Source organism: Acomys russatus, chromosome 19 (genome assembly GCF_903995435.1).
Source record: "Acomys russatus chromosome 19, mAcoRus1.1, whole genome shotgun sequence".
NCBI classification, from domain to species: Eukaryota; Metazoa; Chordata; class Mammalia; order Rodentia; family Muridae; genus Acomys; species Acomys russatus.
In genome coordinates, this window is record NC_067155.1 from 19,609,785 (window position 1) to 19,635,518 (window position 25,734).

At 55.5% G+C, this 25,734-nt stretch overlaps 5 protein-coding genes across 5 annotated transcripts; 2 read left to right on the forward strand and 3 right to left on the reverse strand.

Moving 5' to 3' along the window:
* Positions 1 to 2,050: 2,050 nt before the first annotated feature.
* Positions 2,051 to 8,717, reverse strand: Proser3 (proline and serine rich 3). The gene is made up of 10 exons (XM_051162070.1): positions 8,542 to 8,717; positions 7,842 to 8,003; positions 6,448 to 6,578; positions 6,273 to 6,370; positions 4,932 to 5,014; positions 4,693 to 4,838; positions 4,006 to 4,226; positions 2,948 to 3,887; positions 2,772 to 2,853; positions 2,051 to 2,232 (listed from the first exon to the last, which is right to left on the reverse strand). The coding sequence occupies exons 1-10, from the start codon at positions 8,715 to 8,717 to the stop codon at positions 2,094 to 2,096; spliced, it is 2,178 nt and encodes a 725-aa protein (XP_051018027.1). The 3' UTR covers positions 2,051 to 2,093.
* A 3,044-nt stretch (positions 8,718 to 11,761) lies between these two features.
* Hspb6 (heat shock protein family B (small) member 6) lies at positions 11,762 to 13,188 on the forward strand. The gene is made up of 3 exons (XM_051162815.1): positions 11,762 to 11,964; positions 12,544 to 12,666; positions 12,750 to 13,188. Exons 1-3 carry the CDS (start codon positions 11,767 to 11,769, stop codon positions 12,918 to 12,920), a joined length of 492 nt encoding a protein of 163 aa, XP_051018772.1. The 5' UTR covers positions 11,762 to 11,766; the 3' UTR covers positions 12,921 to 13,188.
* Positions 13,189 to 13,700: 512 nt separating this feature from the next.
* On the reverse strand, positions 13,701 to 19,017 carry Lin37 (lin-37 DREAM MuvB core complex component). Its single transcript, XM_051162812.1, has 8 exons — positions 18,929 to 19,017; positions 15,975 to 16,050; positions 15,692 to 15,742; positions 15,265 to 15,294; positions 15,102 to 15,187; positions 14,849 to 15,015; positions 13,892 to 14,193; positions 13,701 to 13,813 (listed from the first exon to the last, which is right to left on the reverse strand). Exons 1-8 carry the CDS (start codon positions 18,960 to 18,962, stop codon positions 13,732 to 13,734), a joined length of 828 nt encoding a protein of 275 aa, XP_051018769.1. The 5' UTR covers positions 18,963 to 19,017; the 3' UTR covers positions 13,701 to 13,731.
* A 2,373-nt stretch (positions 19,018 to 21,390) lies between these two features.
* On the reverse strand, positions 21,391 to 23,336 carry Psenen (presenilin enhancer, gamma-secretase subunit). Its single transcript, XM_051162762.1, has 3 exons — positions 23,195 to 23,336; positions 22,209 to 22,313; positions 21,391 to 21,673 (listed from the first exon to the last, which is right to left on the reverse strand). Exons 1-3 carry the CDS (start codon positions 23,253 to 23,255, stop codon positions 21,534 to 21,536), a joined length of 306 nt encoding a protein of 101 aa, XP_051018719.1. The 5' UTR covers positions 23,256 to 23,336; the 3' UTR covers positions 21,391 to 21,533.
* A 291-nt stretch (positions 23,337 to 23,627) lies between these two features.
* On the forward strand, positions 23,628 to 25,620 carry U2af1l4 (U2 small nuclear RNA auxiliary factor 1 like 4). The gene is made up of 8 exons (XM_051162814.1): positions 23,628 to 23,738; positions 23,877 to 23,964; positions 24,224 to 24,290; positions 24,392 to 24,441; positions 24,517 to 24,615; positions 24,798 to 24,931; positions 25,031 to 25,126; positions 25,409 to 25,620. The coding sequence occupies exons 1-8, from the start codon at positions 23,695 to 23,697 to the stop codon at positions 25,491 to 25,493; spliced, it is 663 nt and encodes a 220-aa protein (XP_051018771.1). The 5' UTR covers positions 23,628 to 23,694; the 3' UTR covers positions 25,494 to 25,620.
* The last annotated feature ends 114 nt before the right edge of the window (positions 25,621 to 25,734 follow it).

The following is a 25,734-nucleotide window of genomic DNA, read 5'->3' on the forward strand; positions in this document are numbered from 1 at the left end:
TTTTTGTAAATAAATCTTTTACTTATTTGTTTGTTATTATTGTTGGGGTGTGTATGTGTGTGTGTGTGTGTGTGTGTGTGTGTGTGTATGAGTGTTCTGACTGCATGTACACCTGCATGCCAGAAGAGGGCACCAGATCTCACTATAGATGGTTGTGAGCCACCATGTGGTTGCTGGGAATTGAACTCAGGACCTCTGGGAGAGCAGACAGTGCTCTTAACAGCTGAGTCATCTCTCCAGCCCCCAGATCCTTTTGTTTTTCAACATGGGGTCTCACTATGAGGGTGGCCCCAAAGTTGAACTGCTCCTGTCCCAGAGTCCTGGGGTTCCCGGTGTGTCCCACTGTGCCCAGCAATCAGACATTACAGCATATGCTGTGAGGCATGCCTGAGTCAAAGAAAGCAGAAGAGCAGGAGGACAGTACCCACTTTTCTAACTAAAGCTGCATTCCTTTGGCTACACTCAACTTGTGGAAGGGCTCAGTTTCAAGGTCCCTCTTTTGTGGCAAGCGTGTCAGAGTGAGCAGGTATGCTGATGGTAATGACAAAGCTTTCGATGGGAGAGGAAGGGGGTAGCCTAGACTGCGGGGAGGAGCTGGGAGAGGAAGGGGGTAGCCTAGACTGCGGGGAGGAGCTGGGAGAGGAAGGGGGTAGCCTAGACTGAGGGGAGGAGCTGGGAGAGGAAGGGGGTAGCCTAGACTTTGGGGAGGAGCTGGGAGAGGAAGGGGGTAGCCTAGACTGAGGGGAGGAGCTGGGAGAGGAAGGGGGTAGCCTAGACTGAGGGGAGGAGCTGGGAGAGGAAGGGGGTAGCCTAGACTGAGGGGAGGAGCTGGGAGATGAAGGGGGTAGCCTAGATTGAGGGGAGGAGCTGGGAGAGGAAGGAGGCAGCCTAGACTGAGGGGAGGAGCTGGGAGAGGAAGGGGGTAGCCTAGACTGAGGGGAGGAGCTGGGAGAGGAAGGGGGTAGCCTAGACTGAGGGGAGGAGCTGGGAGATGAAGGGGGTAGCCTAGATTGAGGGGAGGAGCTGGGAGAGGAAGGAGGCAGCCTAGACTGAGGGGAGGAGCTGGGAGAGGAAGGGGGTAGCCTAGACTGAGGGGAGGAGCTGGGAGAGGAAGGGGGTAGCCTAGACTGAGGGGAGGAGCTGGGAGAGGAAGGGGGTAGCCTAGACTGAGGGGAGGGCAGTAGGGGGTAGCCTAGACTGAGGGGAGGGCAGCGGGGAGGACAGTTATGATATGCCAGGTGGCTGTGTGGGGAGGGAGGGCAGTCAGGATGACAGAGGCTTTGGTCCTGCGAAGGGAAAACGCAGCTGCACAAAGTGAAGAGGGGAAACTTGTGGAAACACCAGGTCTTTGAGCACCCGTGGATGGAGATGGCGACCAGAGCGGGAGAGATGCTAGTGCACATGGGAGATGTGCTGTCGTCCAACACTGATGTTTCTTAGGACCAGAGACGGTGCCTTTGTCTCCATCTGAGACATAACAGTCCACTTCTGAGTTACACAATGAAGGTCCCCATCTTACGTAGGTCCATGCACACGCATGCGCACACAGACACACGCACACACATAGTCACACACACACACACACACAGAGAAATTTTGTTTCACTAGTCAGGGGAGGCGGGGAAGGGTTACATTTCCATATCAGCACAATCAGCCTTGCTATAGCACTCCATTGCTTAGAGATTAACAGTAAACTGGAAAACCATTAACTGGGGACAACTTCATTTTTAGAGTGTGTTCGGAGCTCAGGACTTCAGCTGTCGGTCCTTGTTTGAGACCCACAGCTGGCCTGTCAGTTACCTTTGTGTGTGCTCCGGGGATCTGAACTCGGGTCTTAAGCCAGGCGGTGGTGGCGCACGCCTTTAATACCAGCACTCAGGAGGCAGAGGCAGGTGGATCGCTGTGAGTTCAAGGGCAGCCTGGTCTACAAAGTGAGTCCAGGATGGCCAAGGCTACACAGAGAAGCCCTGTCTCGAAAAAACAACACAAACAGACAAAAAACAACCACAAAATTAAAACATAAACTCTTCACATTTGCAAGTGCTTGTCCCCGAGCCATCTCCCCGGCCCAGGAAGAACAGGATTTTTACAATTCAAAGTCTCCTGGCCTCAAGAGAGGCTCCTTCCCTCCTCAGACGCCTTGGAGAGCTGGGAGATGACCTGGCTGAAGGAGACGAAGGCCCTGGGTCTTCAATGTGGTCCAAGAGGAGGGATAATTGGGCATCCACTTTCCTGAAGAAAAGCCGGAAAGGTAGAAGTTGGAGAGATGGCTCTGAGGTTAAGAGCACCTCAGAGCCTCCAAAGGTCCTGAGTTCAATTCCCAGCAACCACATGGTGGCTCACGACCATCTACAATGAGATCGGGTCCCCTCTTCTGGCCTGGAGGTGTACATGCAAGCAGAATACTGTATAAATAATAAATAAGTCTTAAAAGAGCCCGGCGTGGTGGCGCACGCCTTTAATCCCAGCACTCGGGAGGCAGAGGCAGGAGGATGGCTGTGAGTTCGAGGCCAGCCTGATCTACAAAGCGAGTCCAGGACAGCCAAGGCTACACAGAGAGACCCTATCTCGAAAAACGAGAAAATAAACAAATAAATAAATAATCTTTTAAAAAAGAAAAGAAAAAGAGAATCTGGGGCTGCGGGTGGGCTTCAGGAAAAGGGCTTGGAAGAGGCAGGCACCCAGTAGGGGTGTCACAGGACTGGGGGTGGGAGTGGCGGGGGAGAGAGGGTGCGCCAGTATCTTAGATCCTGGTGATGGAGAACAGTCACCTTTTCTGCTGGCGCAGCTCTGCCCTCTGAGCTCTTAGCACCCGCAACACAGGGTCTTCCTGAAACTCGCTGCCGTCAGAGTCTGGAGAGTGAAAGGCTGAGCTCCAGGAGGGCGGACACAGGGTTTAGGGGCCGCCATCACGATTACCCGGGTGCCCAGGAAGGTCCCCCCTCACCTTCCGCAGCCTGCAGGAGTCTGGCAGCCTGGGCGAGCAAGTCCTCGGAGGGGGCGTGGCCTGAGGTGGGCGTGGCCACGGCGGGCGCGTCACCAGCTCCCCTCTGGGTCGCGGAGGTCTTCAATTCTGGCGACCGGACCTCTAGAGACAGTGCGGATGCCTTGGGAGCTGCTGCCGGCCGTGAGCCCCCAGTTTCGGCTCGGGGGATGACTTTACTTTTACAAGTGGAGGATGCGGCCATGGCTCTGCGTGAGTCTGTCCTGGACCCTCGCTGGGACTCGGGTTGACGGGGAGGAACTTTGGCTGGAGGGACGGTGGCCTCAGAAGGAGGCTGGCTCCCGAGGCGAGGAGGAGGCGTGTCCTCCGGGACGTCGGGGAACAGCCGAGCTGTCACTACCCGGCCCAGGGCGCCCCTGAGCTGCGAACCCGCAGCCTCGGGAGCTGCAGTGTCCGGCCCGGCAGTCACCGGGCACGAGGAAGCGCCGGCTCTCCGTGGCTTGGGGCTCGGCTCCTGGGGCTGGGCAGAGCTACTCGGCTCAGGGGTGGTTGGCCCCAGGGAGGTGGAGGAAGCTGGAGAAGCGGAGGTGCAGGCTGGGCGCACTGGGATGGAGACTTGGGGTGCAGGGGTGGGGACTGGGGCGGCTGGAGTAGAGGGAGGTGGGGCCTGGAAGGAGGCCAGGGGAGCAAGGGTGGAGGCTAGCACTGGGGCAGGAATCATCCCGACAGGTACCCAGGGATTGGATTGTGGGGGCCAGAGAAGCCCGTGGGGGCTGGGGGCCCAGATGTGTGGAGAGAACCCCGAAAGAGGAGAAGGCCTGTCCACATAGAAGGCCTGTGGGGGAAGAGGCTGGGCCACACCGCCCCATGGGGGAGCAGCAGCAGCAGCAGCAGCAGGCTGGGTCCCCTGGGAACCAAGAGTCACAGCAGAAACAGGAGGAGTCTGGGGACAGAAAGAGATGTCTGAGGCGGGAAGGGAGAGGTGAAAGGTCCCCCTGGTCTCTCTCTCTCTCTCTCTCTCTCTCTCTCTCTCTCTCTCTCTCTCTCTCTCTCCAACTTACCTGAGTGGTGAGCGCTGGGGTCAGAGGCGACACCCAGGTTCCGTCTCCTCCGTCTCCTCCTCCTCCTCCTCCTCCTCCTCCTCCTCCTCCTCCTCCTCCTCGCGCCTGCTCAAGCTTTCGCCGCTGGCGCCACTGGTACAAGATGTCTTCCTCAGGCTCAAGGGTTGCCTGAGAGGAGGCCGGGCGGTGAGCTGGGATGGTGGCCTGGGAAATCACCGGGGCTGCTGTGGAGGGAGTAGAGAGGGAAAGGGCTGAGGAGAGGGCACCGGGTGATGCCTGAAGGCCGCTCTTCCACTGTGCCGTAGGGTTGTGCAGACAGGCTGCCCGGATACCACCCAACTCGTTTTTTCGGTTTGTGTGTGTGTGTTTGTTTGTTGTTTTGGGGGGGGGGGGGGTTGAGACAGGGTCTCTCTGTGTAGCCCTGGCTGTCCTGGACTCACTTTGTAGACCAGGCTGGCCTCGAACTCACAGAGATCAGCCTCCCTCTGCCTCCCGAGTGCTGGGATTAAAGGCGGGCGCCACCACACCCGGCTCCACGAACTAATTTCATCCTTACAGTCCCTGTGAGTGAAGGATCCAATTATTATTCTTGGTTCTTAGAGAAACAAGGCCCAGGCAGGCCAAAGTTCACACAACCAGTAAGTACACAAGATGGGATTTGAATCCGGCTACACCATGAATCCTTACCTCCTGATGCAGGTTCTCTTGGACTAGGACCCTTGTTGGAGTCTGGATGGAAGGTTGCCGAGCAGGGAGAGAGGCCGTCAGAGCTGATGAGGAAGGAGGAGCCGCTGGCATCGCTGGGGCTCAGGGAGGAGGAGAGGGAGGCTTTGCTGCGGAGAGAACACACCAGTGAGGCGGGCGGTGAGGACCGGTTAGGGTTAGGGGTGCGGCTAGTGAGGGGATAATATGGGGAAGAGCATCACCTGCGTTTGAGCAGCCTGGCCGCTCTGCTCTGTAGGCTCAGGGTCTCCAAGTCCAGCAGAGACGAGTTCCACGAGCTCAGAGTCTACACGGTGAGAGAGGGGCCGGAAGCTGGTCTATGCCAAAGGCTGCTGCGGAAGAGGCTCTCTGCAGAAGGCCTGGGGGGACCCATACCCCACCTGGTGCTTTCCTGCGGCCGGGGGGGCGGCTCACAGTCTGCTTCTCTCTACCTTGGGGCAGAGAGGCTCTCTTTGCTGCTTTGTCCTCTGGGACAGGCTCTTACTCTGGAACCCAGGCTGGCCTTGACCCTTCCACCCTGCTACCTCGGCCGCCCCAGTACTGATGGCTTCCTGGGGGAAGGGCTCTCTGTACCGGTCTGTGACCTGAGTCTGGTCCCTAGAACATCCACAGAAGGGAAGGAAGAGGTTCAACTCCTGAAAGTTGTCCTCTGACCAAACAAACCCCGCCCCCCCCGCCCCCCCGCCGCCGGACACACAAAGACAGACAGACAGAAACTGTCCAAAAATATGGAGCTGGCTCATGTTCTGAATGCTCAGCCCTCAGGGTATGGCACTATTTTGAAAGCTATGGATTCTTTAGGAGGTGGGACCTGGCGGGCCACTAGGCTTTTGAAGGTATAACTGCCCTTGGTTCTAGCCTGCACTTTCTGCTTCCTGGTCCGCTAAGACAGACAGACAGACAGACAGACAGACAGGCCGCACACTCCTGCCATGCTACACTGACACCCCCGAAACTGAGCAAACACACCTCTCTTCCCCAGTCTCTATCAAGTGATCTGGTCACAGCAACACGAAGACATTGAAGACGCATGCGCACCTGCTTTTTTTTTTTTTTTTTTAAAGAGCTCAGAATTGCCCTTAACTCGTCTTTTTTTTTTTTTTTTAAAGATTTATTTATTATGTATACAGTATGCATCAGATCACATTATAGATGGTTGCGAGCCACCTTGTGGTTGCTGGGAACTGAACTCATGACCTCTAGAAGAGTAGTCAGTGCTCTCAACCGCTGAGCCATCTCTCCAGCCCCCTTAACTCGTCTTAAATTTTATTCTGTTATCACTTTCTTGAGACAGGATCGCATATACCTCAAGCAGCCTCAAACTCCAGTGAGCTTAACCTTCTGAGCCTCCCGTCTTCGCCTCCCTCGCACTGAGACGACAGCTCTGGGTCCCCCACTCCTACTTTATATGGTACTTGGGGTCAAGGGAGCTGCATCACCGCGTCTATGAGCCCTTTCTTTGTTTGGTCATTGTCTCTAATCCTGTCCCAGGGCTGGTATTGTCAGTTCAGGCACACGGGACAGGGAGGGGATGACAGTGTCACCTGCTTTGCTTTCTGAAGAGGAGCCGAAGCCGGGGATGAACTGGCCGTCCCAGTGGGAGGTGGAACTGTAGATCTCCCGTTAAGTTCACCAGGCCCTGCTGGGGAAACCTCGGTTGAGTCACAGGGACCAGGAAGAGCAGAGGCCGGGGCCCTGAGCGGGAAAGATTTTAGGTACCTGGTGCGGCGGGGTAACTACTGAAGTCTGAAGACTTGGGCTGTAGCCACCAAAAGTCAGCTGGGGTCGGGCCCACAGGCTGGCGTTCCTCTCGGCTTGTGGGCTGAGCTTGGCGGAACCTGTTTATGTACCTGTGAGCATCAGTGGGTAAGAGGCAGAAGTGAGGGAGGAAGCCATGGACTAATAATAGTCGTCCTCTTGGGCTGGAGAGATGGCTCAGCGGTTAAGGGCACTAGGGCACTGACTGCTCTTCCAGAGGTCCTGAGTTCAATTCCCAGCAACCACATGGTGATCTGGCGCCCTCTTCTGTCCTGCAGGTGTACATGCAGGCAGAGCACTGTGTACGTAATAAATAAATAAATCTTTAAAAAAAATAGTCGTCCTCACAACAGCAGTGGGCACAGCCACCTTTCCTCTGAGCACCATGGAGCGTTATGCTCAGTGGCCCAGATAAAAAGAGCTGCTTTGATCCAGTGGGCAGTTGTGGCGCACACCTTTAATCCCAGCCCTTAGGGAGTGGGGTTGGGAGGCAGGCAGATCTCTGAGTTCAAGGCCAGCCTGGTCTACAGAGTGAGTTCTAGGGCAGCCAGGGCCACACAGAGAAGAAAAAAATAAAATAAAATAACTGCTTTCTTCATATCTACCAAAGCAAGCAGTTGGTTTGCTTTTTGTTTTGTTTTTGTTTTTCGAGACAGGGTTTCTCTGTGTACCCTGGTTGTCCTGGACTTACTTTGTAGACCAGGCTGGCCTCGAACTCACAGAGATCCCCCTGCCTCTACCTCCGGAGGGCTGGGATTAAAGGTGTGCACCACCACGGCCAACAGAATCTGAACCTCTTATCTTATATACCCAAATACTCACTCTCTGATCAGTGTTCTTTTTGTTTGTTTGTGCTTGTGCTTTTTTTGAGACAGGGTTTCTCTGTGTAGCCCTGGCTGTCCTTAAACCCAGATATCCGTCTGTCTCTGCTTCCGGGAGTGCTGTACCTTCAACACCTGGCAGTGGGTGCTTTTGTTGTTGTTTTGTTTTTGTTTTTTTCAAGACAGAGTTTCTCTGTGTGGCCTTGGCTGTCCTGGACTCACTTTGTAGACTAGGCTGGCCTTGAACTCACAGAGATCCACCTGCTGGGATTACAGGCGTGTGCCACCACGCCCGGCCGCAATGAGTGTTCTTACAGATCATTATAGGAAGGAGCTGAGAATTCAAAGCAGCCTCAGTGCATGTGTGTGGTTAATACTCCCAATTCAAGGAAACCGAGGCCAAAGCAATAGAGAGCTGAACCCAGGCTCCACGGCCCTCACTAAGACACATGAAAGGTGTGCCATCTCTGGTGGTTATTATGGGATGCCTTCTTCCTCCCTCCCCTCTCCCCGCCAAGGACCTTTGGTACTCACTTGGCTACCACCGAGGAGTCCGCGTTGTCAGTCAGGGTGAGTGGTGAAGAGGTGCTTTGTCCTTCAGTGGTACTGGGTGGGGAGGGGGTCCCCGAGCTGGACGGCCAGGACTCCTCAGACAGCTCAGGGGAACTGGCCGCTGTGGCCATGGGAGCTTGCGGCCTTTGAGACCCAGACACAGGGAGAACAGGTCAGCTCAGAAGGGCGATTCCGCAGCGGGGGTGTGTGCCTGTGTGTGTGTGTGTGTGAGAACACACATGCAGGGGACATTCCACACTGTTCCCACTGGGAGGTTCCGTTCACAACCTAAGTGGGCTGTATTGGGGATCCGGGCACTAGGGAGGTAGAAGTGGGAAGGCCACCAGCAGTGGGTATGGGTTTCTCCCTCTCTCTCTCTCTCTCTCTTTTATTTTTATTTTTATTTTTTTTTATTGTCTTTCGAGACAAGGTTTCTCTGTGTAACCCTTGGCTGTCCTGGACTCGCTGTGCAGACCAGGCTGGCCTCGAACTCACAGAGATCCTCCTGCCTCTGCCTCCCGAGTGCTGGGATTAAAGGCGTGCACCACCCCGCCCGGCTTTTTTTTGGGGGGGGGGCGGGGGTTCTCTTGATCTCTCATCGCGTTCTCGTCACATCCTTCCCTCCAGGGGCCACTTAAGGCTGTTAGCCTCAGGCACAGACGTTTACCTGGAGTTTTCTCACCTTGTGGCTCCAGTTCTGGCTTCTTGATGGCCAATAGGGTTGTCCACCCTGGGGAACGTTTCCAAAGGGGTTGTCTTGGTTAGTGAAGACTGGCAGGCTATGAAAGAGGCAGAGGACAGAAGCTGACAAATTCCCGCGGGTTTCTGGATGGCACGGACACGGACTACAATTCCCATGACCACCGGTTACTGGAAGGCACGGACACGGACTACAATTCCCATGAGCCATCACTTCGTAGTCAAGACAATGTTAGTAGAAGCAGGATTCCCACGAGCTCTTGAAAGAGACTTAGAAGAACCCAGGAGCTGGGGAGCTGGTAATTCTCAACTCTGGATCGAGCCTAGGAGGAACTTTTGTTGTGAGCACAGACATCGGGGACCTGAACCCATAGAACCCATGTAAAGCCAGACGTGGCGGCATGAGTCTGCAGTCTCAGTAGGTCTACACTGAGGTGAGGTCAGCTACCCTGCAGCACTCGGAGGTGGACACCAAAGAGGCCCCTGTCTGAACGGGGCAAAAGGTGAGGACAGGAAACAGGCTAAACACTGCCTCCACGCCACCCAGGCAATTAAAATAAACAAATAAATAAAAGAACAAGCCGGGCGTGGTGTCTTGTGCCTTCAATCCCAGCACTCGGGAGGCAGAGGCAGGCGGATCGCTGTGAGTTCGAGGCCAGCCTGGTCTACAAAGCGAGTTCAGGACAGCCAGGGCTACACAGAACAAACAAACAAACAAACAAATTTATTTACTCTTATTTTGTGTGTACGGGTGTTATGCCTGTGTGTGAGCGCGCAGCATGTGTGTGCAAAGCCCTCGAAAAGCAGAAGACAGTAGCCAATGCCCTGGCGTTGCAGACGAGCGGCAGCAGCCATGTGGGTGCTGAGAATCGAACCCGGGGCCTCTGGAAGCCCTGCTACCGCTCCCAGTCGCCGAGCCCTTTCTCCAGCCCATCCAGGTAAAATACGGTCTGTTGTATGTTTTATATCTTTTTCACTGGTTTTATGGTTTTCTTTACACGTTCATGAGGTACAGTATGACATGTCAGTATGTGTACGCAATGTGTTACGGTCAAATCAAAGTAATTGATTTCCATCTCTCTAAACATTATCCATGAAGATGAAGGCCATTTCATGGAGCTTCAATTACGATCAGGACTGGAAAACAAGTAATTTAGCCAGGCAGGCACGCGTTTAATCCCAGACCTCAGGAGTTCAAGGCCAACCTGGTCTACAAAGTGAGTTCCAACACTGTCAGGGCTACACAGTAAAACCCTGTCTCGAGGAACCGGGGAAAAAAAAGTCAACAAAAACAAGTAATTAAAATTTTTTTAAATGAAAGAAGAAGGGAAGCCGGGCGTGGTGGCGCACTCCTCTAATCCCAGCACTCAGGAGGCAGAGGCAGGAGGATCGCTGTGAGTTCGAGGCCAGCCTGGTCTACAAAGTGAGTCCAGGACGGCCAAGGCTACACAGAGAGACCTTGTCTCGAAAAGTAAAAAACAAAACAACAACAACAAATCCGAAAATAACAAAGAGCCACCACTAAACCGTTTCCGGTTAAGCCTGTTAAGGGGAGAGGGAGGTGGCGGCAAGACACCCAATGAGGAAGGAGTGGGTGGACTACAATTCCCATGATTCACCGGCCTCCTCCTAAGTGAGAAAGTTCAAAGACAATGCCCTGGAGGTCTGGGGGCAATTCGGAGGCTAACGAACTCAATTTCCGAGTTTCTTTTAGACTCCCTTAGGCCCACCCAGAGAGAACAAAAGACCCGAGATGCTGCAGCGCCCAAGCCGCGTGGGATCTTGGGAGTTGTAGTTCATGTGCGATTGGGCTGGAGTGGGGTCCCCGGTAAACCCGCGTTGCTTTTCCCCAGGCTTTCTGTGATCTCTGCGAGAGGGACCAACCTCACCTGCAGTCCCTCCGGCATTTAGCGCAGTGTTCGTGCCAGCTGAGCTCTCCTTGGCGGGACCAGCCCGCGCCTACCGTCCTCGCTTAGCAACGCTGCCGGCCCCGCCCTTCCCCGAGCGTGCGGAGCAGGAGCTCGGCCAATGGTAGACTAGAAAATAAAAGTGAGTGGCGGCGGCGGCGGCGGCTGCTGCTGAGGACGCGCGTTTGGGTGGGAGCGTTCGGCAGTAATTGGCAAGGCTGTGGGCCAATAGAAAGGGTCGGCGGCTTGGCAGCGAGCTGAGAGTCTTGGCAAGTGCTCAGTCCTTACTTCCACCCGCCGGAATAGCTGCATAAATAAGGCTCCGCACCAGCCTAACTGCTGTTGCTGGCCTAACTGGGGACGTCTGTCTGCTTTTGCTTGTTTGTTTTTTGAGGCAGGGTTTCTCCGTGTTAGCCTTGGCTTGTCCTGGACTTGCTTGGTAGCCAAGGCTGGCCTGGAACTCCGCAGCGATCCTCCTGCCTCTGCCTCCCCAGTGCTGGGATTAAAGGCGGGCACCACCAACCACCGCCCTGCTCTGCCTTTACTTTGACTGCCGCCCCCCTATCAGTTGAGCCGGCACACGGGTCCCGATGGTCACCTTTAACCACTTTCCTCTTGCTGCTGAGCAGCAGCTGGTAGCACTCCTTGCCAGGCCTGGGCTCCCGGCCCGGGTAGTAGGATCAAAACGAGCTATTTCGGGGGCCCCTGGCGCGCAGTTCCAACCTGGAGTGAGTGTTCACGCTCACGCCCCCCTCCGCGCCCCCCTGGCCGCTGAGCACCCGAGGCTGAGTCAGAGGCACAGAATTAGGCCCGACCTACTCTGGGGTTAGGGTCTGTTCTGTGTCCTCCTGACAGCTTGGCGTGGGGGCAGCATTCTCCAGGAAACCTTTGGCTAAGGCTGCTGGTGCGCCGTCATCCTCAGAGCCGCCAGCCTTGGCGGAGATGGATTAAGAGGACCAAACACTTTTTTTGGTGGACTTATGTGGACCTGGGGGGTCCCAGCTGCTACAGTGATTTCGCCACACCTATTTATTAGGTTGCGTCTGACCCGCTGTAGAGATGGAAAAAGGCTTAAATGGCAGCTCCCTGGTGTCCTTTTGCGGGCATCCAGCAGGCGTTTAATAACTGGCCAAGTCATTATTGAGGTTTCTAAATAAGGCATACTAATGGCCAAGTCTGGCCTCAAGCCCAGTGTCCCCGAGGAGCCCGCGGGGGCGGCACAGGGGCGCGGTATAAATCGGAGGCTGCGTGCGCCCGCCCGGGCACTGCGGGGACCCCAGGGTGGCGGCAGCAGCGACAGGATGGAGATCCCCGTGCCTGTCCAGCCTTCATGGCTGCGCCGCGCTTCCGCACCTTTACCCGGTTTCTCCGCGCCGGGGCGACTCTTTGACCAGCGATTCGGCGAGGGGCTGCTTGAGGCTGAGCTGGCTTCCCTGTGCCCTGCTGCGATCGCCCCCTACTATCTGCGCGCCCCCAGTGTGGCGCTGCCCACAGCCCAGGTGCCAGGCCGGGGGGGGGGGGGCGGGGAGACAGTTCAGCTAACAAAACTAGGGTGTCTGGTTCGCTCCGGGGCGGCGATGTGGGGTTGTCTGTTGACTCTCAGCTTAGGGGGACAGTGTCGCCAGAGCGGGCCATCGGATGTCCCTGGAGCTTGGTGTCCTGGAGGCTCGGTTAAGGTTCCCCTGGGGGGGGGGGGGGGGGGGGTTGGAAGGACTGGGTCACTCTCCCTGGAGTCTTGATGACTGAAGGGGGAAGGTGACCCGGTCACTAGGAGAAAGGACAGTGATTCCTAACGGTCTGGAATGTTCCTAAGGGGGTCCATGACCTGAGAACTCTGGAGAAGGGGAGGTGGCATGTTGGTTGATGGCACGGTGGACAATAAGGGTCTCACAGTGGGGACAGGGTGGCTGTGGAGTCGAGGACGTGGGGGTGGGGGTTCCCTATGAGTGTGGAAGTCTGGGAGAGGTGGACAGCGGCTACAAGGGGAGAGAGGAGACAGGTCACGGCGGGGCGTGAGGCAGGGCAGGGGCTGCCGGGTGCCGGAAGCCGAGCCCCGCCCCCTCCCTCCCCGTGCGCAGCTGCCCGCGGACCCTGGGCACTTTTCAGTGCTGCTGGATGTGAAGCACTTCTCGCCAGAAGAAATTTCCGTCAAGGTGGTCGGCGACCACGTGGAGGTCCACGCACGGCATGAGGAGCGTCCGGTAGGTCTGCAGGTGAGTGGGGGCAGCGGGGGTGGGCAGGAGGGTGGGGTGCTCAAACCCATCTACCCCCCACTCCCCCCCAGGATGAACACGGGTTCATCGCTCGGGAGTTCCACCGCCGCTACCGCCTGCCTCCCGGCGTGGACCCCGCCGCAGTGACCTCGGCGCTGTCCCCGGAGGGTGTCCTGTCCATCCAGGCCACACCAGCGCCCGCCCAGGCCCCGCTTCCACCGCCGCCGCCGGCTGCCAAGTAGGGGCCCGGGCGTACAGGACCGAACCTGGGGGCCGCTTTAGGCTCCCGTTTAAAAAGCCGATCTGACTCCGCCGCTCAGCCAGATGTCCCGATCGCTGTCAAGACAACCCTGCCAGCCAAATCCAGTTGTCCTCCCTGGGACCTTCCCACCGGATCCCCTACCCGGGCCTTGGTAACCTAGATACCGTCCCCAGGCCCCACCCAGCCACGACACCTTTCTAGGGATAACACAAACACGACTGCCACCCCTCCGCCTAGGCCCCCACTAGACTAACCCCACTCTGGGCTTCTATCATCACTCAGGGCCCTACTGCGCTTCTAACGTGTAGACCACCACAGTATGACACCAGGGTGCAATGTAGTCAGCGACACACACACACACACACACACACACACACACACACCCTCTTCCAGGCATGTCTGACCTGGACTGCACCCGCATTCCACGTCAGAACACCCACGCCTGGTCCACCACACTCTAGGCTCTGTCCCTATAACCTGACACTCCTGTCCACTTTCCGACGTGAAACTCCAGGCGCCTAAATTCTTGTCCAATCCTTGGGACACCTATTCCTGACCAACCAGGGCCGCCAAACCAAACTCAAATTGTACAAACACAGCAGCGTCTCCAGATGTGGTAGGCCAGGGAACCGTTGTCCTGGCTCCATTCCCAACAGTTTCCCTGTCACCTCGGGCCCTCCTACGATCAGTCCCCAATAAAAGCTCTAGAGACTTAACAGCTGTCTGGGCCGGCAAGGACGGGCTGGCGCGCACGGGCCGGGGCAGGTTTATTGGGGTGAGAACTGGGACCATCACTGCCGGTCATACATTTCCCGCAGGATCTTCATACTTTCTGAGTAACGAAGCTGGTTCCGGTGAGACGCCTCCTTCCACCTAGGGAGGGAGAGGGAGGATTTGGCCGCTGCCGCAGAGGACATGGAGCACGGAGAGGAAGAGGCAGGGCGCACTCACCTCTGGCGTATGCGTTTCCAGCGCTGCATGTTGCAATAGATGAGTGTGGAGGGAGAAGGTTCCGGCTCCGACGGCTGCAAGGACAGAGAGGCCCAGCTAGGCAGCCACGCCCTAGCCTCCCGCGGAGGCCCTGAGGCCCCAGGCTGGCCCTGTGTACTTACTTCATCGTCAGGGGTACCCTGGGTCTCAGGCTCCAGTGGGGATGGGATTCGGGATCTGCAGGCATCTCCAAGTGGTCCAGGGGCTGTGGGTGGAGGCAGCTTGTACACATCACGGCTTTTGCTGTTGATGACCTCTGAACCCTGGGGAGACAAAGCGCCATATGAGGCCCGAGAGAGTCAGAGCAGAGGGCTGAAAGTACATGTCACCCACCCACCTTTCCCAGGGACACAGACATGAGGGGGCTACCTGGAAACCGGTACTTGTTGGAGCACAGCAGAGGCGCCATGTCTTCTTCTCAGCCTAAGAACCCTTGTCTACCCTGGCCAAGCCCAGGGAATTCTATCTCATCTGTCAGCCGGGGGAGGGGTGGGGTGGGAGCCAAGATGCCAGCCCTAAGGAATTGTCCGGGGGGTGTTATGTCTATTCTTATCTTGAAAGTCCCAAGAGTCAAGTCATATGTCCGCCCCAGCGATCCCTGTCATCTGCCCTTTCAGGCCAGATGGATTCCGAACCCCCACTACCCTCCACACAGCCCACAGGGCCTGCGTGTGGTAGCCACATCTGTTAGCAGCCCTGTTCAGCCCTTTATTTCTTGGAACTCCTGTTCCCTAGGAAGCCGCCTCTGTCCAGCCTAGGGACCTCTGTCCCTACTCCTCGCCGAAGGGCACAGAGCTGTGTGAACTACTTGATTCCGTATTCACTTGGGGGACCAGGAGATTATCCACCCCTAATAGGGAGGTCGTGAGCCTACCCACCCCCTGCTCTCTCTGGCCTCTGGGTCAGGACCCATCCCACCTCTTCATCCTCAGGCAGAGGGGGCAGTGGTGAGCTGGGCGAGCGCTCCCGCTCTCGCACGGAGGGGCTGTTGCGCATCCAGGCGCGGCAGATGGGGTACAGCGGGGTGCTCTCGCTGAACTGGGCCAAGTCCACACTCCGGTCAAACAGCTTGATCACGTAGGTGTCTGGGGTGGGGAGGTGGGACACAATGAGCCCCTGTGTGGTCGCTGGCTCTATGCCCGCCTGCCTTCTGGGTCCCTTGCCTACTCACTGGACCTCTGAGGACCCCCCTCGGCGAGCCCATCGTCCATCTCCCTCCTCCTCTTCCTCCGCTGGTGGGGGAAGCGGGCGGACGGCCTGTGCAGAGGTGAGTGTCAGGCCCGGAGCTGAGGACTGGGAACCTTTAGTGGGCTGGGCCCCGGCCGCCACCTTACCTTTTGCCAGTGGCAGCAATGGAGCAGTCTCTGCAGGGAAAGACAGGGCATCAGCAGGCTTAGCCTTTAATAAACATCTGCGCGCGCGCACACACACACACACACACACACACACACACACACACACACACACGCACGCACACACACAAGCGCACACACACACACCCCAAAGCAGGGGTGATGCAGTTCATTAATGAGCATTTGCCAGCAATGAGCAAAAGCCTGGGGTTCAATCGTTAGCACTGAAAACAAACAGAAATGTCTGGGGGACTACTAGTACCGCTTGGGCCTTGTATCCCACCAATTCCCACAAGGTATTAGCCACATATGCCACGGGTATCTTTGTCCGTGTAAGATGGTCAGGACTTAAGGGGAGGGAAGTTACCTAACCCAAACCCTCAGGTCTAAGTCTCAGCAAAGCCCTTACTTGTTGTGTGTATCCGACGGGGTTTTGCCAGGTTCTTCATCCAAACGTTCCCTGGGAGCGAGAAAAGTGCTTATTGGCTTAGGGTAGCATGGGCCCAGAGTGGGCCGACACTGAGCACATCTCTCACGACGTCAACCTCTGGGCTCCCACCCAGATCCCCCCAACAGTCAGAGACAGTTCCAATGCAGGTCCCCTCCCTCCCTTGAAGTTCCCCAGGCTGGACCAGATCCCAACACAGGCCCCTCCCTCCCTCGAGGTTCCCCAGGCTGGACCAGATCCCAACCTGTCCATGTGACTCTTCTCGAGCAGACACTGAAGAACGGCGTCCAGCTGGTTCCGGGCTTTGGCCATCTCCATCTCTGAGGGCAGAAGGTAGGAACCAGCTAGCTCCGTGCGGACATCCCATAGCCTCTGTGGGAGGCGATCCTACGGCCTGTCTGCTCCAAGCACCCTGAAGGAAGCTTTACCGCCACTCGGTGTACAGACAAACTCAAGACAAGAACTGGCCGACCTAGGCAGGAGCTGAGGGCATGGCTGCTGCCATTGCTCCCACAGCTACTTAGGAGTCTATGATTCCCTCTGTGGACAGCCCTTAGGGTTTTCCCACCGGGCCCTACCCCAGGTCTCTGAAGCTACCCCGCTTCCCTGGATTCCCACCATGAAGATGACTCGCCAGCCCAGAGGCTCCTGACTCACCACGCTACCCCCTGGATGTATTCCCTCCCCACCTTGCCCTTCCCCCCCACTCAGCTCCTAGCCTCAGCCTCTTTTTCTGACCCACTGTCCACAGGGTGCACAAAAGAACCTTCCAGAAAAGAAAGCCAAGCTTGCTAGGCACAGTGGCATATGTCTGCTGTCTCAGCACTCTGGAGGCTGTGGCAGGAAGACAGAGAGTTCGAGGCCAGCGTCAGCTACATGAGACCATGTCTCAGACAGTAAACAAAACAAGTATCAAACAACAACATCAAAAAACCCAGACAACCAGCCTGGCTTTGGTCTTCCCCAGCACAGGACCCTTCAGGACCCCACAATTCTGACCCCAAAATGAGGCCTATATTCAGCCTGGTATTTCCAGGCTAACCCTTGTCTACCTGCTGCATGGTTGTGGTGAGACTCCCTCCACTTTATTTATTTATTTATTTTGGTTTTTCAAGACAGGGTTTCTCTGTGTAGCCTTAGCTGTCCTGAACTCACTTTGTAGACCAGGCTGGCCTTGAACTCACAACGATCCACCTGCCTCTGTCTCCCAAGTGCTGGGATTACAGGCGTGTGCCACCACCGCCTGGCTTTTTTTTTTTTTTTTTTTTTACCCTTAGGCTGTCCTGGAATTTGCTAAACAGACCAAACTGGCCTTAACTTCAGAGATCTGTCTGTCTCTGTCTTCCATGTACTGGGATTAAAGGCATTTCCCAACACTGGCACCCCCCCCCCCTTATTCACTAAAGTTTTGCTGTTGGGAGTGTAGGGTTTGCTTTTGTCTTTTATTTTGGGGTACACTTTTACCAACTCACTCCTTGTTCAAAAACCTTCCTAGACTACCCATTTCCCTCAAAGGAAAAGTCCAAAGTCCCTTCCTGGACCAACAGATCTGTCCGCCTCTACTGTTTCTTTGCCTCCATATCTTCACTGCCCCAGCCACCCTAGCAATGCCCTTACACTGACATTTCCTCCCTGAAATCCTGGGGTCCAGTTATTTAGGGGCTACCCCACCAGGGTCTAGGATGGAATCCTGGGGACCAGCACGTGCTAGTCAAACAATCTACCATTGAATTGTGCCTTCAGCCCCTATCTTGTTTTAGGTGACACTTATCCCACCTTACATCGTCATTTATTGTTAAGCACTTTTTTTTAAAACTTTAAAAAAATATACATTTATATTATTACACATATGTACAATAAATTACCTAGAGCAAGAATAACCGTGACACAATCAGGAATTATATAAATGCTACATTCTTAGTGTTTTGGCTCTTTGTATTTGGCAGCCTTGAAGAAGACACTTCTTTCCTAACTTGGTGCGCCTAAAATTCTGGATGTAAATCAATCTCCATCACATCTTGTTATTATCAACTTAAAACATCTCTCTAGACCTAAAAACATCTTTATCCCCTAAACAACTAAGCTTCATTGTAAAAGTAAGCTACCTGGGGCTGGAGAGACGCTCAGAGGTTAAGAGCACTGTCTGCTCTTCCAGAGGTCCTGAGTTCAATTCCCAGCAACCACATGGTGGCTCACAGCCATCTATAGTGAGATCTGGCGCCCTCTTCTGGCCTGCAGGTGCACATGCAGGCAGAGCACTGTGTACATAATAATAAATAAATAAATCTTTTTTTGTTGTTGTTGTTTTTTTTTTTTGGTTTTTCGAGACAGGATTTCTCTGTGTAGCCTTGGCTGTCCTGGACTCGCTTTGTAGACCAGGCTGGCCTCGAACTCACAGCGATCCGCCTGCCTCTGCCTCCCGAGTGCTGGGATTAAAGGCGTGCGCCACCACGCCCGGCAAATAAATAAATCTTAAAAAATAAAAATAAAAAAATTAAGGGGCCCGGTCTTCAACTCCATCAGAGACTTGAGAAGGAATAAACTTGGTTACCTGAGTGTGCCGGGAGCGCAGGTTAGCAGCTTCTCAAGTGAGAAGATGACAGAGACAGTTGGCTACCTGAGCAGTCACCCAGCGCTCCCTACAGCGTTGGGGCACCGCCTTCAGCCCTCTGACCCATTATATCTGACAGACACATTAGTGAGGCAGGGACCATTGAGGACGTGCTTGCCCTGCCTTGGCAGGGTTTGGCCGTCGGCTCTGCCTGCATCCGAGCTTGCCCTTTTTGTTTTTTAAAGGCAGAATTCTGCCTGTGGCAGAAAGGAGGACATTTTCTGCCCAGTGGCTTGTTTGCCACCGTTGAAGCCACCTCCATAAGGAGGCTCTTGGTGCTCATCGCCTTCTTCAGGGACACTGCATTCCCTCCTCACTGCCCCGCATGTACCTGAGGCTCACGCCACGACCGCTAACTCGCTCACTGATGGCCACTGTCAGAAATGGGGAAACTGAGGCAGAAAAGGAAAAAGACCCCGGGGTTCCAAAGCCCAACGTGGCCGGAACCACCACGCGATCTCAAGGCGACGTACAGCCCGGCTGCGGGTCGCCGCGGGTTCGGGGCCAGCCAGGAAGGCTACACAGAGAGACCCTGCCTCGGGGCGGGCGGGCGGGCGGGGGAGAAAAGAAGGAAAGAGCGAGCGCACCTGATTTCTCCACTTTTACCTTCACCGGGAACATGATTCGGGTCCAGGTCTAATTTCGCCGGGATGAGAAGAGCTCAGATGGGGCGGGGGCTTTCACAAGCCGAGGAGGGAGCCCCGGCAGGAAAACGTCAAGGCTAAGCGTGGGTACCGGGGGTTCTGCGGCCCGAGCGCTGTCCAGCGGCTACTGCCTCGGCCGCCGCCACTTCCCCTTCCTTCTAGGCGGGGCCCCCTTCGGCAGCCGCGGTCTCCCATTGGTTAAGGAAAACGCCAATCCCATCTGCTGGCCAATTGACGGCCCGTACTATTGGCTCCCAGCCTGAAGCTCCACCTTCCTGTTTCCGGAAACAAGCCAACGACAAGCCGGGCACCTGATGGGCGGGGGCGGCAATTCAAACTTCCGAGGCTCCAGAAGGCGGTAGCGCCGCGCAGGGCACTGTGGGAAACAGAAGGGTAGGGCACCGCAGGGCTCGTCGGGATTTGTAGTCTTTTATTTTATTTTTTAATTATTTATTTATTATGCAGAAGAGGGCGTCAGGTCACATTACAGGTGGTTGTGAGCCAGCTGGGACTTGAACTCAGGACCTCTGGAAGAGCAGACAGTGCTCTTCACCCTTGAGCCATCTCTCAGGCCCCCGAAAGGTTGTATTTGGAGATTCCCTAAGAGGAAGACCAATCTGGAGATGGGGTTCCTTTCTTACAGAGACCTCGATAGGTATTAGTTACCTGCTGCTGTGTTTTTGGAGCAAAATCTCATTCGTTTAAATATTAAGTGCAACCAGGTATTCATCCAGATGGTGAGGACCCTGCAATGACAAATCAGGCAAAAATCCATGCCCTAATGTGGCTTTTTTCATAGAGACTAGAAGACAGCAAACAAGCCAGACATTCTAAATGAGATGTAATAGGATCAAAAATATACCTTAAAATGGTCATAGGGAACATCACGGTAGAGTCTGAGATTTTATTATATCGTTTCTCATTTATTTATTTATTGTTTCATTCTGGCTTGGTCTAAAACCTGAAATCACTATGAATGTGACCCAAGCTGGCTCTGAACTCTCACAAGTCCCTCGGCCTCCTAAGTGTGTGAATAATGGCACCAATACGACAACCTGCTGGGTGAGGTTGTTGCTTTTTTCTTAAAACGTATCGACGGGGGCACACTTGTGCCACGGCACACCTTGTGGTGTGGTCAGGTCAGGGGCCACTTATGGGACTTGTGGATCAAACTTAGATCTAGATTGGCAGCAACACTCATCTCACGAGACCTTTGCTGAAATTGTAATTTATTGTTTTGAGACCGGGTTATCACTATATAGCCCTGGCTGGCCTGGAATTCAACAGAATCCACACGCCTCTTCTTCCTGAAGGCTGGGGCTACAGACGGGGGCCCGCAAAATCATGGCACTTTAAATAGGAAGATGGCTGGAGCTATGGCTCACTCGCCATGCTCAGTTGTTAAGAGGACACACGTGGTGACTGCAGTTCCAGGGGATACGATGCCTCTTCTGGTCTCTATGGGCACTTGCATAAAAATGCATACACACACACACACATCAATAAATAATGAAAATCAAGTCTGGCACGTTGGTGGTTCAACTTCTTATGGAAAAATTTAAAAACCTAGCTGGGCATGGTGGTGCACGCCTTTAATCCCAGCACTCGGGAGGCAGAGGCAGGCGGATCGCTGTGAGTTTGAGGCCAGCCTGGTCTACAGAGCGAGTCCAGGACAGTCAAGGCTACACAGAGAAACCTTGTCTCAAAAAACAAAACAAAACCAAACAAAAGCTCTTGGCATTTCTCCTGCTGAAGACCCTCCTTCAGAATGAGAAATGTCCAGCCTCAAATGAATTCTTCCTTGGCAGAAAACAAGAAAGTGAGTATTTTGAGCCTAGCATCTTTCTCCCAGTAGCAAAGTACATTACCAGCAAACCACACCCCCAGTTAAGAAAGGTGGTTTTGGGCTGGAGAGATGGCTCAGTGGTTAAGAGCACCACCTGCTCTCCCAAAGGTCCTGAGTTCAATTCCCAGAAACCATATGGCGCCCTCTTCTGGCTTGCAGGTGTACATGCAAGCAGAGCACTGTATACATAATAATAAATAAATCTTAAAAAAAAAAAAAAAAGGTGGTTTTTTGTTTTGTTTCTTCAAGACAGGGTCTCTTTGTGTAGCCTTGGCTGTCCTGGATTGGCTTTGTAGACCAGGCTGGCCTCGAACTCACAGCGATCCGCCTGCCTCTACCTCCCAAGTGCTGGGACTAAAGGCGTGCGCCACCACCCCCCGGGCTAGAAAAGTGTATTTTTCTGCGCCATGCCTTTACTCTTCATCTGGCAGACAGGGTCCCTAAACAGAAAAGTCCCTATTTCAGAAGGACATGAGTGAGCAGTCACCAAAATAAAAAAATCCATACAATGTGTGATGTGCTTACTGAATGCTCGCAATCACTTTATGCTTCTACTGCCAGAAGATGCTGAGAACTCAGCATTTAAAGTCAGGGTCCTTTATTGGGGGCAGATGGGGGAAACAGTCTTCAGGGTTGGAGAAAGAGCGTAGGGCAGAGAAGCCCACCCTGGGAGAAAGGACAGATCACCAGCTTGAGGAGACATTAGGGAGTACCCAGGGGAATAGTGAAGGACAGGTAGTCCCCCAGCGCACCCCAGCGAGGCCGGTAGATCTGGAAGATGGTGATCCAGGTGGTGAGGACAGTCACCCAGAAGAGGAAGCCCACAGCTGAGCGCCAAACATCTATAAGTTAGAACAAGAGAGGGGAGAGTTGGCCTCCAGCGGCTCTGTGGGGGGAGTTGGAACCCGCCCCGTCCCCCAACAAGGCTGGCCCTTTCATCTCTGCCACAGACCTCCCAGAGTCCTAAAACCTCCATTGTAAAATTTTCTTTTTAATTTTGTTTTGTTTTGTTTTTGTTTTTCGAGTCAGGATTTCTCTGTGTAGCCCTGGCTGTCCTGGACTCGCTTTGTAGACCAGGCTGGCCTCGAACTCACAGAGATCCGCCTGCCTCTGCCTCCCCAGTGCTGGGATTAAAAGCGTGCGCCACCACGCCCCGCTAATTTTTTTAACAACTATATTTTATTAGGAACTTATTAACCTAGCCTACGTCCCTTACAACCCTGACTAACCCAAACAATAGGAAAAGGAAATTAAAGAACACAATAACGAAACCTTAAGGATTTCAGTCCTGAGCCAGCATCCCCTTCCAAAACTACCCGCCGACCTCTTTTCTTTCTTTCTTTCTTTTTTTTTTTTGCTGGTGCCCTGAAAACTCACAGCCTTTGATTTGGCTCTGCTCAGTGTAGGCCGGGGCGAGGAAGGCCTCTCTGAAGAACCAGAAAATGTTGACCAACCAAAGAAAAGGCAGGAACGCAAATCCACCTGGAGTGGTTGGGGGTCCGGGGGTGGGGTGGGGGGGAGAAAAAAAAGAAAACAAACAAACACCCAAACTTTAGGACCCTTCCGATTAATCCACACTTTAGGAGGTGCGGTTGGGTGGAAGCGCGCGCGCGTGCGCGGCATGTGCGTGCGTGCGTGTGTGTGTGTGTGTGTGTGTGTGTGTGTGTACACGCGCGCGCGCGTGATCTCATCATTGATCACTGGGCCTCAGTTTCCTCCTTCCTGAGGTGTCTCTTCTGGCGGACAAGTCCACGTTCCCGTTGGCATTACCCCCTAGGCCCACTTCTCCAGACCCATGTGCCCTCTTGCCTCCGGGCGCTCTAATCCAGACCCTCCCCCCTCAACCCCCCTCTATTTACCCTGAAACCTTAGTGGTGGTGGCAGGGAAGAGGGGAGGGGGGAGGAGGGGGAGGGGAGAGGAGAGGAGGGGGGAGGAGGGAGAGAGGGGAGGAGGGAGAGAGAGGAGGGAGGGAGGGAGGGGGAGGATAGGGGAGAGGGGAGGAGGGAGAGAGGGGAGGAGGGGGGAGGACGAGGGAGAAGAGCGGGAGGAGGGAGAGAGGGGAGGAGGGGGAGGGGGGAGGGGGAGGATGGGGGAGGGGAGAGGGGAGGAGGGGAGGGGGAGAGGGGAGGAGGGGAAGGGGAGAGGAGAGGAGGAGGGAGAGAGGGGAGGAGGGGAGAGGGGAGGAGGGAGAGAGGGGAGGAGGGGGGAGGGGAGAGGGGAGGGGGGGAGGGGAGAGGGGAGGAGGGAGAGAGGGGAGGAGGGGAGAGGGGAGGAGGGAGAGAGGGGAGGAGGGGGGAGGGAGGGGAGGACGAGGGAGGGGAGCGGGAGGAGGGAGAGAGGGGAGGGGGGGGGTCGGCCTCACCTAGGTAGTATTTCCGGCACAGGTTCAACTTCTCCTCATTGGACACCCGCTCCAAATTCATAGCTGCGCTGGAGCGTGGTGGTCCTAAGGTCCTGCAGAGCGAGATCCAAAGGACAGGCGCAAAGATCAGGAACAACTACGTCCCTATTAAGGGCAAATTGGATTAAGAGGAGGGAGGGCTGGCGGGGCGAAAGGACTTCCTTACCTAGTTAGGATATACGAGACAGCTGCCCAGCTCACCGATGGAGCTGATCGCTTCTGCCTGGGATCCTTTTGCCGGGAGATGCCTCAGGTTTTTGCGGAGTTTGTGTTCTTTTTCTTTCTTTTTTTCCTCCCTCCCTAAGCTACACTGTGCGCATGCGCCGCCAGGGAAGCGCGAGCCGGCTCCCAAGGCGCGTGCGCAGTCCGCGCCGCAGGCAGTGACGAACTACACTTCCCAACGTTCCCGAGCAACGGAAGTGACGCACGGAGCAGGCGCGTTGGAGCGTCCGGGTTAAAAAATGGCTGAATATTTAGCTTCGATATTCGGGACTGAGAAGGACAAGTGAGAATGGGGATGGGAGTGGCCACTCAGGGAGCCGGGGCACTTGGGTCCCAAGGGGCTGGGGCGCACAGGGCAGCGTTCGTGGGATGCCCGGCCTCCCCGGCCCTCGGTTTACCTCTGTCTTTGCCCCTCTTCCAGGGTTAACTGCTCTTTTTACTTTAAGATTGGGGCCTGCCGGCACGGGGACCGGTGCTCCCGACTTCACAACAAACCGACTTTCAGCCAGGTGAGACCCAGCCTCACGCCTCCCCGCTTTCCTTCTGCTGCCCGACAACCACGGGGGTCCCGCCTCTTCCGGATTCCTAAGGCCAAGCCTACCCGCCTCTGCCTTCCGACCTGGCCCCCCCCCAGGTAGAGCCCCACTTCCCGCAGACCCGCCCCTAGGTGGCTTCGTCTCACTCGCCCCCCACTGCCCCCAGCTGCACACGCGCTCCGCACGCTGCTCTCTCTGCCTTCTGAGCTCAGGCCTCTTAAATTTTGTTCAGACCATAGTCCTGCTCAACTTGTACCGGAATCCACAGAACACAGCCCAAACCGCAGACGGGTCCCACTGTGAGTAAGAAACCGGACCGGTCAGGGGCTGGGCACACGGGCCGCGCCCCAGCAGTCTGCCACCTCACCTCACCGTCCCTCCTCCGTCTGTCCTCCTCCAGGCCACGTGAGCGACGTGGAGGTGCAGGAACACTATGACAGCTTCTTTGAGGTGAGGGTTGCCAGGGTAACTGGGTTTCCCTGTGCCTCAGGCCTTGGCTGAGCCCCTGTCCCCAATCTTCCACAGGAGGTTTTCACAGAACTGCAGGAGAGGTACGGAGAGATCGAGGAGATGAATGTTTGTGACAACCTTGGCGACCACCTCGTGGGCAATGTCTACGTCAAGGTGCCCGTTGCCCCCTGCTTAGAGCCCAGAGGTGGAAGCACTTCAGTGCCCCATGGCCGCCACTGGAACCTCATAACGCGAGCGTTATCACTTAGGTCGAGTCCGGCCGCCTCAGAGCCCCACCCCCACCCCCGCCCACGATCTTGAATTCCACAGCCCATGGTCACCCGTTTCCCCCTCAGTTCCGGCGGGAGGAGGATGCCGAGAGGGCCGTGGCTGAGCTCAATAACCGCTGGTTCAACGGGCAGGCCGTGCATGCCGAGCTGTCCCCCGTCACCGACTTCCGGGAGTCGTGTTGCCGGCAGTATGAGATGGGGTAAGGCAGTGTGAGAGTGGGCCGGCCCTCAGAGTCCCAGATGCTTGAGGGTGTGGTAGGGGGTTGTCAGTGGTGACGGCCTCCACTGTCTGTCTCTAGGGAATGCACCCGAGGCGGCTTCTGCAACTTCATGCACCTACGACCCATATCCCGGAACTTGCGCCGGCAGCTCTATGGGCGAGGACCCAGGCATAGGTACCTCAGGCCCAGCTTGCCTAAAGATGAACTTGAGTCCCAAGGCTCTTGTGTCCCAAACATAGTTCCGATCCCTGCCTGGAGAATAGTTCCTTACTCTCAGTGCCCAAAACAGTGTGAGCCCCAAACCCAAGACCAGCCTGAGTACCCATCCCCGACCGAGTACCAGTCCTAAAATGACAGTAACAGTCATCCTGTCCCTAAGAGACAAGCCTGGAAAAGTCTTTACACCACTCCTAACTATTCCCTACCCGTCTGTGTCCGCGCCCCTCCTACTTCCAGGTCACCCCCAAGGTCCCATGCAGGCCACCGTCCCCGAGAAAGGAACCGACGGCGTTCCCCAGACCACCGGCACGGTCGCTTCTGAGACTGAGGCCCTTGGTCTTCACCCCGGGGCGTGGGTGCTCCCGTCAAGCCCCCTTCATCCCAGCCTCAAGCTTCATAGTGCAGTCTGTCCTGTCCGACACTGGAGCCTCCTCCTCCGCCCCTCCTCCTCCAATAAAGCTTATGAAGTTTGTCTAACGGAGGTCTGTGGTTTCCTTCCACCCCCACATCTAAGAAAAGCTGTGCGCCAACCATAGGCTCACAGAGGAACTCAGAACCAGCTG

Excerpts from the sequence above, each read along its gene's own strand:
- Hspb6 (XM_051162815.1), top strand. The coding sequence starts at position 11,767 with ATGGAGATCCCCGTGCCTGTCCAGCCTTCATGGCTGCGCCGCGCTTCC. Across the intron at positions 11,965-12,543 it reads TGGCGCTGCCCACAGCCCAG|CTGCCCGCGGACCCTGGGCA; the intron begins GTGCCAGGCCGG and ends CCCCGTGCGCAG. Across the intron at positions 12,667-12,749 it reads CACGGCATGAGGAGCGTCCG|GATGAACACGGGTTCATCGC; the intron begins GTAGGTCTGCAG and ends ACTCCCCCCCAG.
- Proser3 (XM_051162070.1), bottom strand. The coding sequence starts at position 8,717 with ATGGGAATTGTAGTCCGTGTCCGTGCCATCCAGAAACCCGCGGGAATT. Across the intron at positions 6,371-6,447 it reads TAGTTACCCCGCCGCACCAG|CAGGGCCTGGTGAACTTAAC; the intron begins GTACCTAAAATC and ends AGGTTTCCCCAG. Across the intron at positions 4,227-4,692 it reads AAGAGAACCTGCATCAGGAG|CCCCGGTGATTTCCCAGGCC; the intron begins GTAAGGATTCAT and ends CCTCCACAGCAG.
- Psenen (XM_051162762.1), bottom strand. The coding sequence starts at position 23,255 with ATGAATTTGGAGCGGGTGTCCAATGAGGAGAAGTTGAACCTGTGCCGG. Across the intron at positions 22,314-23,194 it reads GTGCCGGAAATACTACCTAG|GTGGATTTGCGTTCCTGCCT; the intron begins GTGAGGCCGACC and ends CAACCACTCCAG. Across the intron at positions 21,674-22,208 it reads GCAGAGCCAAATCAAAGGCT|ATGTTTGGCGCTCAGCTGTG; the intron begins GTGAGTTTTCAG and ends TCTAACTTATAG.
- U2af1l4 (XM_051162814.1), top strand. The coding sequence starts at position 23,695 with ATGGCTGAATATTTAGCTTCGATATTCGGGACTGAGAAGGACAA. Across the intron at positions 23,739-23,876 it reads TTCGGGACTGAGAAGGACAA|GGTTAACTGCTCTTTTTACT; the intron begins GTGAGAATGGGG and ends CCCCTCTTCCAG. Across the intron at positions 25,127-25,408 it reads GGGCGAGGACCCAGGCATAG|GTCACCCCCAAGGTCCCATG; the intron begins GTACCTCAGGCC and ends TCCTACTTCCAG.
- Lin37 (XM_051162812.1), bottom strand. The coding sequence starts at position 18,962 with ATGTTCCCGGTGAAGGTAAAAGTGGAGAAATCAG. Across the intron at positions 16,051-18,928 it reads GGTAAAAGTGGAGAAATCAG|AGATGGAGATGGCCAAAGCC; the intron begins GTGCGCTCGCTC and ends TTCTGCCCTCAG. Across the intron at positions 15,743-15,974 it reads GAGAAGAGTCACATGGACAG|GGAACGTTTGGATGAAGAAC; the intron begins GTTGGGATCTGG and ends TCTCGCTCCCAG.